Raw genomic sequence first — 12,096 nt, forward strand, 5'->3', positions numbered from 1 at the left:
ATTACTTGTGATGTTCTAAAGGCAGGCATCAAGGCCAAGACCACTTTCAGATATCTGTTTTTACTATGCCTTTGAATAATACAGAAATATATCTAATTTTGTTATAACTTATTTGAAGCAAATAGTTCCTACAGGTACAAATTCCTTGTTTCCCCTGGACTGTTTTTGCTACTGATGTAAGTTACCTGAAACTTCGGGATGCATATATTTAAGATCTACATCATTTCATGCATGATAGATGTTGACCATTTAATACAAAACAGAAAGCACTCAAATATTGTAATGATGAGTGCTAGCAGTGTAAGAACCTACACAAACCAGGCCTAGCCATTATATTTATCAATACACTCAGACTGTGTTTCTTCTGCAAGATACAACAGTATAAACCTGAAGTTTGCAATTAACTTTAGCTGAATTTACACTAATAGAACTATCACCAACTACAATAATCTTCTTATTCTCTGATATGCAGAAAAATGCACACATTTATTATGACTGATATTATTCCTATGCTTTGAATGTGTTTTTAGAAGTAAAAATATTTTTAAAAGTTAATTTTTCTTAACTGAGATTCTGTCACAAAGCCTGTGCTTACTTGGATGACAAGTAATGCTGGATTTAATGTGAGAAAGAAGAATTAAAGTATGACATTGCTTTTTCAGTGTGTATAAAGTGAGATCAGCATGTTTAATAGCTAGACAAGAAAATGACTGGTAACCAAACTAATAGAACAATTTATTACCAGCCTCCTGAGGAAAGATGAACTATGGGTTGAGTACAGTTAATTGAACAGGATCATAACCTGAACACTCCTACAATAATCAATGAGTAGCATATCATTTGGGTAACTTGTAAACAGAGACCTTCTTTTATAAACAGTTTTTTTTAAAGAAGAGGTTAAAGTCTCATTCTGCAAAGAACTGGAACTTAAATCATGTTTGCTCCAAGCAGAATGTTCCTTTTGTGTCTATACCAGGCTACTCTATTATTATTGTTTTCTTTCCCTTATGCACTGACAGCCACTAATTGCCTGCATCCAAATATCATGACTGAAGTCTACACTGCCGACACCTCAAATATTTAGCTTTGAAGATTAATGAACATCAGATTATATCCAGCCTTTAGGACAGAGACCAGGCTGAAAGTCAAAGAACTTTAAATTTGATTACACAAAAATACCCAGGAAATTTATTGATTTGCTTCCAAGGCAAACAACAATCTTTACAAGTACATGTTTAACTTTACACTCCCACGCAATCAGTCCTAAGCATATATAGACAGTTTTCATCCACGAGTAATAAAAAAAATATACACTATTGGGTGGGAGAACTGAAAAGAACTGGTACAAGATACTTACATGTAAAAGGATGCATGCAGGAATGTCTGTAAGACTAACTTCTCATTCTTGTAAGTTCTCTGATTTTTCTGGCTGCACTATTAATCAATGCAGTTAATACAGATATGATGATTTAAATCAGATAAAGTATCATGCAAATGTTAGGCATCATTCAATACCTAAACACATCCCTGTACTTATATGGGTACACACATATGTATTCCTGTACGTGTATATTAATGCACACATACGTGTCTATACATGGGTATCTATTCCTGTATATATGTACATATCCCCATAGGAAGTGGGCATCTGACTCAGTTCACAAACAAGTTAGATTACAGTATTATAAATAACTGAACAAAAAGACCATTTAATTTACAAGCTATATCTATCTGTTCTAATATCAAAAATAGCATGTTTAGAATTTTATGTATAACACCATTAATACTTATGCGATTTTATACAATCCCAACTCAACATCTGCTCTTAACACTTTTTCTACAATCTGAACTCGTGATTTAATTTTTAACCCTCTGAAAATAAAAAGTGCATGGAATACATCTGCTGTCTTTTTCTCAGTGGTCCCTCAAAGCAAATCCTACACTTACTCTCTCAGCTTCTTCATTTTTTCACCTCTCTCTATGGAAATAAAATATTTGCAAAAGACAGACCCTAGAGATTTTGTGGAGCTTTACCCTGGGCAGTGAAAACGCACCTTGCTTTATCTTTCCTTACCAATGTTAATAAGAAGCCTCTCTTCTCAAAGTTTCTAATATTTTACAGCAGGAAAATGAAATTTCCCTTCCTCTGAGCATCTCAAAATGTATTTCATAACTTTATGTGCTTTCGTAATGGACTTAAAGATATTTAAGTATTCAACAACTTTTGCTTAACACATGATGAAAGCACGAAACAAAATTTTTTAGGCTGTGGTTCAATAATAATAGTGAGTCACACTCACCATGAGCCTTTGAAGCTACAAATAGATAGGGATGTTTGCTTTTACCTTCTTATTTTATTTTTTAGTAACTGAAGGATCAAGTGAAAAGGTTGCAAAAAACCCAGCAGCTTCAACCATTTTATTCTACTGAGTATCAGACAGATTACCTAATTAGGCATTTTTCACTCAAAATGGAAATGACTTGGTTGTGACTGGCTGGGCTTTAAGCAAGTGCTGCCTTATCTACTGGGAAACCGGATTTAGCTTAATTTCAATTCCTAGAATATTACTGGAATAAATAGTCAAACAGATTATTCCCAAGCATTTAGAGAAAACATGAAAATATTATAGCCAACACATCAAGAGTGAATGTCATCAAGCCAAACTTCTATTTAAGTTAGTAAATTCTTTCTCACTGTCATAACTTTCTTGTAAGGCATTAGGAAAGCATAGCTCACCTGCAACTATCATTAGGTGAATGCAAATGGGTGAGGAAATCCTATATATACATTGGTTATCAGTTGTTCACTGTCAGTATGGAAAAAGGTACTTGGTAAGGTTCTACAAAGTGCCTGTCCTAAGTCCAGCTTACTACCTAGTATTTTCATTAGGGATCTGAACTACAGGATAGAAAAAAGCTTTTTAAATGTTCAAATGATACCAGACTAGGAAGAAGAGAAAGCACGTTGAAGGACGATTTCAGAATTCAAAACAATCTTGACAATTTCTAGAAACTGCCTACAAAACACAGGATGATCCTCAGTGAACACACCGCATTTAGTTAGAACTAACTGGTGATCCCAGAATGGGGAACAGAATAGCTAGTTAACAGTTCTTCAGAAAAGAATTTAGAGATTACTGAAGGTCATGAACCAAATACAAGTACGCAATTTATGCTGAAACAGAGAATGTAGATGTCATACCTGAAAACACAAATCAAAATACACTTTGTAAGAAAAGTAATCCTTCCATTTTATTGATCATTGGCATGAGCTCAAGTTTTAAGATTGAATCCAGCTCTGGGTGTTGCAGGCAAGAAGGATATGGCAACAGTTCAGAGGAAAACAGTGTGAGTGACCAGCAGTCCAGAAAATATGAGGAAATAATGAAAAAGTTGTGATGTTTCAGCTTTAAGAGGACACGGAGAAAAAACAGCACAATAACCTTTCAATTAAAAAAAAAAAAGCTGCAGATTTTATGTTTTATGTTCAGGTTTTTGCTGGAAAATTAGGCCATCTTTCAAAACACACCCATTCTGTCAGACATTTACTGGAGTTACAGTATTTCCACAACATATTTCAATTTCTGTTAATCTTCTTTTTTTCTGAGAAAAGCCATTCTATTTGAGAAACCAGCCACAAGCTGAGCTCAAAGTTGGAATGGTTTCAACCCACAAAGTCAAACTTAAAACCAAAAACCTAGTAACTATACAAATCACATATATTTGAAGCAATGGTTAGGCATCAAGTATACTTAGGAATTAGAATTGGAAGACAGGTTTTATTCAGTTACTTGAGGCTCACTCATAGCTTGTCTTCCCACAACATGGAAGGATATTATACAAACATAGGAAAACACCTATTTTACACCCAGACTGCTACACACACAAAAACCCCTCTGCCATGAAAGGTAATGTATGTTTTAAAATACAGAAACAAGGTTCATCTTGACATAAGAAAGTAATACTTTTTACAGTGAGCACAATCATGCACAGCCTCCCGAGGGATATGGTAGAGTACCCATCACTGGAGGTTTTCAAGATGCGATTGGACAGGGTGTTAAAACAATCTCTTCTAGGCTCCCTTTCCCATGAAAGGTTGGGCCAGATGATCTTTCAGCCCTTCCAACCTGGGCTGTTCTATGATTCTAGTTATTTCTATTAATATCTTTCCTAATTTCAGAGACTCCCAGTTTGAGGATACAGATACAGGAATGGAGAAATGGAGCTTGTGACAAGGTATAAATCTGAAGCAAACACCAATGTGGTAGTCATGTACAAACAAACAAGGTGTCATTTTTCAATCAAAAGAACCAGAAGGCAGTTTTGAAAAAGAACACAAAAATATAGGCTGTTTTATCCAAGTGTAAATTTGAGGCAGGATTAAACTGAATTACATGTTCATACCTCTTTTAAATCAATCCAGTTCATGTAGCTACAGATGCCATCCTACTCAGACACCTGTGGCCTGAGGCAGCATTACCGTCTCTTGTCAAAAACAAGCAAAAGGAAGTAAGGTCAAACCCAAAGAACCTTTGCGCTAAACAAACGCTTCCTTTAAACTTGTGTTTTGTCTTTCATCTGACTGAGTACTTTCAATTGTAGATGGAGTGTCAGAGGAAACACATCTGTGAGTAATTATAGACTTTGTCTTCCTATTCACTGCTCCAAAAATTAAAATTGCAACTGTTTTAAAACTTCTTTTAAATTATGGTTGCAAATCAACTTTACTTTGAAATAATGTGCCCTGTGATGAAACACAAATTGCCAGATATGACTGTCTCAATGCTGATACAATGTACCTTTATGATCTCAGTGACTTACCTTGTTCCTCATTGATGAGGCCCATATTTGCATGTGCTTGTGCCTCTCTTTTCCCACCATCAATTTTTATTAATTGAGCAGTGCTAAAGCATTGCTCATAGAAGTAATTACTTAACCATTTGTCCTCAGGATCATTGAAACAGTAGGCCAAGTTAAGCTGGTTATCGTACACCTCCTCGTAGTGCCCTTTAAAAACAAAAATTACAATAAAAATGTTAGATTATCATCAGCTTTCAGAACTCTTACATATTACAGAAATAACATAATGAAAACAAAGAGCTATTTATATTTCCACCACTCAAATACCACCAAGCTCTCCTACACCTTCACTCAAAGAAATACGATAAGGGGAAAATGATAACCTTACAAATTAGGCAGAATTGAAAACTTATTTCAGCAAAACCACAATACATTGCTCTTACTTCTGTATACAGAAAACAAAAATGTTCAATAAAACATGCAAAACCTGGATAAGACATTGGCTAGTCAAAAAGAGAGAAGCTAGAATGAGCAACAAAAAGCGCACAGTCACTGCGGGAGAAGCGCTTGTCTGAGCCCCTGACACCTAAAAGGACACTGAGAGCTTTCAAAGCAGGTCTAAGGTAGCGACTGTGATCATGGAGATAAAGAACCAAACAGAACACTCTGCAAACACAATCCATTAATGCATACCATTTTCAGTGTTCAAAGTAAGATTAATAAGAAAGGCTTTGAGTTTTCATGTATATTCCCATTTTTTAGTACCTTATCACTCTTAGAAATTAAGGACAAATTGAAATTTTACATCTTGCCCTGAAAAAGACAGTTCAAAGTATTGCTCTCAGAACAAATGTGGAAAGCAGGGGAGACTCAAAGTCACAGACCTCCTTTATGGTCTGAAGAAGAAAGCCACATTTAGTTCCCACTCTCTATCATCTCAGACAGCTAAATGAACACACACTATCCCTAAAATTTATAAAAACACTGCAAGTCCCAAATTTAAGTGGCATTACAAAATTATCAACAAATATATTATTTCTAATTTAAAATTAAAGAATGAGAGCTTCTACAGAATTAGAATTATTTCTCTCTGAAAAGCACCTTTTTAAAAAAAAAAATCCACAAAAATAATCCTCTTTGGATTATTCTCAAACTGTATTAATTTGGAGTAGAGATCTAAAACTTACCTGACAACTCTTATCATACTGCCTCTCCCTAAAGGGGATTTTAAATATATATTCCCTACAGGATGGTAAAGAATCCAAGAGATGAAGTACAGCATGAAAATATGTGTTTCACAGCTAAATTTATCATTGGCTAAACTAAATTAATTTTCTTTCCAAACCTCTGCTCATGCCAGATGTCAATGGGAATAACTAGCTAAAATTCCATTGCAGTTTTGGTCGGCTGCTTACTGTGTGTGTGCCTGCTAAATGAATGTAAGCCAAACAGCCAGTTCTTAAAAGAATTTCTGTGCAGTTGGGTAAAGGAGGAGTTAAGAACCCCAAGTCTTGCAGCAGGTAAGAGATTGTTTGGTTAAATTAGGTGTGTGAACAGAACTGCTGTGCTTTTGGGAGTTCTGCAATTTGTAAGCTTTGCTCAAAGAGAGAAAGGGGGGAAAGAAAGAAGAAACTTCTTACTCCTGGGTATGGAGCACCACACAGAAATCAACTGAGGAAAAAACCTTATTTTAATACAGGCAAGATCTCACTCAAATCCAGATCTTTTCTAAGTGTTTTAAAATGATGATAACTCATCAAAACACTTTGATCAAAAGAAGCAGTTAAATTCTCTTCTTTTGTTATTTGCAGGAAGAATTGGGGAAAATCTAACTTTCAAAAAGGACTGATTTCTTGACTGTTAATTCTCTCATCTATGTGATTATCTTACATTATTTGGAACAGACAGCAGCAGTAACTCAAAGTAGTACTTTGAATGCATCACTAAATGACACAAGAGAATGCTTCCTCAGCCTCATCTCTAGTATGTTCTGTCTCAAAATTAAAAATGACAAATTACCTACAGTCTAATAAGAAGTAATCTAAATCTCTCATTCTGTCTGTTGTCATGACTACATTCTTTGACTTCAGAACATCTTGATAAAGCTCTTCAGTATGGTGCACAACACAGTAAGAACTTTATTCTGTCTTCTGAAAGAATCCTGTCATCACCTAATCATGTCTGCAATCTTCAAGAGATTTATCCAGTATTTATTTCTCCTCCATTTTTATCTTGGCCATTTTGGAGAACATTGGTTGAATTTTCCATGCCTAAAAGTTTCTGAAATCAAGCTGAAATGTCTTTTCCTCATTCCCAAATACTCTTTTTTGATTTACAAATTCATTCCTCTTCTTTAATGGTTAACAATACTTTTTCGTTTGTTTTGCTTTTTTATTTTGCTTTCCTATTTATTTTCTCAGTTTTTCCTCCATGAAGTGATACCTCATGTTTCTACCTTTTTAATAATTCCCAGTAAAACATACACAATTATGATTTTTGAACCAGTTTGTGTTGCATGCATTTCCATTTCTAGTATTTTGAAAAAGATAACTCCCCTTCTAAGAAATGAGAATGTTTCACAATCTCTTTAGAATCACAAAAAAATAGAAATACCCCAGAAATTACATCTAGATTATCATCTCATCATTTGTGTCTAAGGTTTGGTACCAAAACATCCTCTTAAGTTTAGAAATTTCGCTTTGAGGAGAATAATTATTGGGAATACATGAAGTCTCTATATTAATCAGAACATTCTTTACAGCTGTGAGTTTTCATGCCTTTTGTTCCCCCTCAAGGCTGAAAGTACCTCTTAGGCACCTCTTCTTCAGAATACCCAGGAGTGTACATCATATAAAGTTAATCACACATTAGAAATTAAGACTATTTTGGTACAATAGCCTCAAAAATCTCTGCAAATGATACTGGAACGGAAGTATCAGAACTGGTTTGGGCTTAATATACATCTATCTATCTGTGTGTGCATGCACATATACATGTGTGCGTATGTAAGCACATTATACATATGTCTAGATAAAAAAAAGTGAAGACATAGTTGAGGTTCACCCAAACTAATCAATTTAGGCACAGATAGGGGTTACCTAGGATCTCTTTACTCTCAGTGAAGAAAAGCAGATATTTCTTGGTTGTGATTTATCTCATCCCAACTTAAATATCTACTGCAGCACAAAGGAGCACTTTTTAAGATCATCTCAAAAGGCAGAGGTTCCCATGACAATTGCAAGTACACGAACAGAGATACACAAAACCTGATTATAACCACTAACATAAAGATAACAATACATAGTGTGTATACATATATTCCAGCTAAGTGAAAATGAACTTAGAAGATACATACAAATGGTTACAATAACACAGTTAGGAGAAAGATAATTGGATTGTCATTGGGGTAGAACATTAGATACAGATTTGTTGCCTTTGAAATCTTTGCTACAAAGTATCAAGGCACTAATGCTACATAAAATTACGCAAATAACTTCAGGTAGTGCCCTACAAATCTCAGGAGATGGAACTGACCTGAGGCGGACTATTGCTACTGCCACAGCTTTGATTGAATGAACTTTAATGTGACCCTCTGATGACTATCCTGCTGGTGAATAACAATGAGAAGTGCACAAAGACAACCATTTCTCTGTAATTGTCCTGGACAGTGGCTGACCAGATATGCTGGTCATAAAATAAACCCCAAAAGATAGATTTTTAACAGCCGTATTGTCTCCTGGATTCAAAGTCTGATTTACAAACCAAGAAATTCATTGAGATTATTCTGACAGTGGTAAAGCTAGCACGTCAGACTTAGTAAAAGTGAACTTTAACCTCCCCAGGAGAAGAAAAATATTAGAATAGGTAATTACTCTCTTCTATAAAATCTCACATAGGTTCCATACAATAGATAATAGAATACACATAGACAAGTCATCTTCATGTATCTATTGATACAAAAAAAGAAAAAAATATCTACACCATTTATCAGCGAGGGAACTACGGCACTGGAATGTGATACTGAATGAACAGACAGAAAAGTTTGAATCACACAAGCAATTGTAAAACACTTCCTGCAAGACAAATTTACATTTTTAAATAAGAAACAATTAAGAAAGCACATCAATAAAGGTTCAAAAGGTGATCACATTAATCTTTCAAAAATTACACTAATTTCATGAAACATTGGAAGCTAGATTCAGGTCTTCCAGAACATTTAAGTCCCAGCATTGTGAGAACACTGTAAAGATGAGCATCTACCCAAAATGGCAGCTACACAGAACAAACAGAACTTGATGGAGCAGACAGTGAGGCCTGATAGTCAGTAGTTTTGGACTTAATTGAAGATCTGAAGCAGGGCTAAGAACACATCTTATGGGCAATTATCCAACAGAATGTTTTTTTCAATGCCAAATTACTGAGTTGAAGGCAGTAATATTTCACAAAAATTAAGCAGAAAACAAATTAAAAGTCACGCTATGTTGCGGTATTTGTTTTGTAATATTTTTATGTTTTTGTCATAGAATATAAGTTACAGAAAATGGACTTCTTTCATTTTGTTTGATCCGAACTTTTCAAAATATTTTCATTGTCCTTTGCAATGGAAAACAACTATGAAATTGGGTGTCTATGCACAAAAGGAAAGTATCCCTATCAAACTTTGCTGAGTTCTTTTTGTTAAACAGAGATTTTAAAAAAATATAAAATATCCCTTTGACTTGAGCTTCAACATTGAACCCCATATATTAAACACATCTCTTCAGGTGCATCTCAACTGTCATGTAGGATCTCCCCTTGTTATGCTCAAACCATAGTCCCCAGTTGGCCCACCAAACAATATCTTTGTTTATTCCTGGGCTCTTCTCAGGAACTGTTCCCTTGGCAAGCAATGGTGTGCATGGAACAGAGGATCATTCAAATCCATGGTTTGCATGTTGGTAGTTGTCTAGCTGAACACAGCAAAGTGCAATGCACAGGGATAGCGAGGTGGAGTTTGAGTATGACAATCCCAACAGAACTAAGATGAGGGAAAAGAAACGTACAGAAGATCTACAAGCCATACTAGTGTGATTTACATAGAACTGCTGCCACATCTGTATGATCTCGTGACAGGATGTAGTGGAAGAAAGGAAAAGTAGTACAGAAATGGTCTTTAGAGAACAGATGAAAATATCATGAAGAGATCCTGGCTTGTATTTTCCTTGAAAAAGAAAAGAAAGAGGCTGTTGTTCTTGTTAATGGAAAATAGGACTTGTACTTATTTAAAAACCATAGGTATTGGGAAGAAATTTTTCAACATACATTTATGGCTCAATATTTTCCCTTCAGAAAACCACCAGTCAGTCATTTGTTCCTGCCAGAGGACTTGCAGTTCAGTTAGTTGTTTTTAGTGAGTATGACTTGATCATAACCAACCATTCTCTTTTGAAGACATATAAAGGAGTGGCCTAAGACCAATTAAGTCACTAGGAGTAATTTTTGATGTCAGAGTGAGACACTTAATACTGAAATTTTCATTTTTCTTTTACCAGACAGATCGATACCAGTGACTTAGTAGCAAGACAGCTGAAGAATTCGCACACAGGAAGATCCAGGATGGAGGCTGTTGGGCCAAAAAGAAGCATGAGTACTAACAGATTATGGTGCTGCAATCAGTTTATTTCCACCTGGATCCATACATGACAAAGAATCAGTCCCATTTGCTTGGTCAGGACAATCATGCGTCTACTCCTACAGATAGAGGACCACCTAATTGTTCGTTTTTCCACAAAGTTTATCCATAAGCCAAACTCACACACAAATGAAGAAAGGTTGCAGTGGGGTTAGCACACTGACACTATCAAGTTTCAGGCACAGCCTCTGTTTCCTAGATACAAGGCAGGGTGTACACAGAGCACGCCCCTCCCAACACTGCTGGGTACACAGGGGAATATATTCGATAAAAGTACAATCTATACAAATCATAGAATGGCTTGGGTTGGAAGGGACCTTAAAGATCATCTAGTTCCAACCCCCCTGCTACAGGCAGGGACACCCTCCACTGGACCACGTTGCCCAAAGCCTCATCCAACCTGGCCTTAAACACTTCCAGGGATGGGGCATCCACAACCTCTCTGGGCAACCTGTTCCAGTGCCTCACCACTCTAACAGTAAAGAATTTCTTTCTAACATCTAAACTAAATCGACCCTCCTTCAGCAAAGATGCTAAGGAAACAGTCAGGATATAATTTTGCCAAGTAAGGATAAAGCTATCTAGTGATAATGATATAAGGCAATTAACTGGTAATCTGGGATACTAAAGGGGGGCTCCAAGCCATTGCTATGAGAACACACTACTAAAGTTTTCTAAAAAATGCTGCTTCTGTTGAAGTCAATGGTAGTTCTATAATTGGCTATATTTTGAGAAGGCTTGCCTTCTTTCTTGGGCAGCATCACTTCACTTTTTTTTTAAGGTAATTACAAAAATAAACCCCTCCATTGGTCTCTAGCAACTGCTGAGGTTTTTTTTTTCCTGTGATACAATATTAAGTAGAGAGGGACAAACCTGCTTAGAAAATAAAACAGTGTTCCTTTCCCTATCCCCCCGAAACCTAACAAACCTACGTCTCGTCCAAGCAAATATTAAAAAAGGTTTTGGTACATTTATCCTTTTTCTTTTTTAATGCATAACCTCTTTCCATTTATTATCCAAAATAGCATGGGTAATATGGTTATTGCAATGTTTCTAGCCCAGCCTAAGGCATAAGAGCGAAATTTTACAGAAAACCTTTCCACTGTAAAATGCTAAACTCTGTTTTCAACCTTAAGTACTTCAGACAAAGAAAGATTTTCCAGTGCAAACACATAAAATACTCATGCTTTCTCCATATGCTTTATGAAAAGTCATCTTTTACAACAACAAATGATAACTCATTCTGTCAAAAGTTTTCTCTGCACTGAAGTGAGGAAAAAAGAACCAAGTTAGCACTTTCTTCTAATTCCGTGTGTCTGATTTCTCTACAACAAGGGTCAGGGCCTGTAGCACATGCACAGATTCAGCATACCACAAAGGTTGCATGGGGTCAGGAACTGGGAGCAGGTGGAATCTGAGAAAGGCCAACAGCTTCCAGGTCTTAACACCTACTACTCTCCACCAGCTGCTCCAATGATCAACTAATCAGCAGTGTCTTGCCCCTTGGAAGGCATGTTCATACCTCAGTATATGTTCTGTGCATTGGCTCAACGAACACAGTGATCTGCCACTACAGAGCTGACTGCTCAACACATGTTGCAGCTGCTGAACTGTGGCTTTTTCCC

At 36.1% G+C, this 12,096-nt stretch overlaps 1 protein-coding gene across 2 annotated transcripts in view; it reads right to left on the bottom strand.

Moving 5' to 3' along the window:
- The window catches only part of TTC29 (tetratricopeptide repeat domain 29), a 205,263-nt gene that overhangs the window by 96,453 nt on the left and 96,714 nt on the right, over positions 1-12,096 (bottom strand). For both annotated transcript variants that reach the window (XM_075750713.1, XM_075750712.1), the window contains exon 5: positions 4,822-5,007. In XM_075750713.1, coding sequence (XP_075606828.1) covers positions 4,822-5,007 — 186 coding nt within the window. The remainder of the gene's footprint in view (positions 1-4,821; positions 5,008-12,096) is intronic.

This window comes from Balearica regulorum, chromosome 4, assembly GCF_011004875.1.
Source record: "Balearica regulorum gibbericeps isolate bBalReg1 chromosome 4, bBalReg1.pri, whole genome shotgun sequence".
Lineage (NCBI taxonomy): Eukaryota > Metazoa > Chordata > Aves > Gruiformes > Gruidae > Balearica > Balearica regulorum.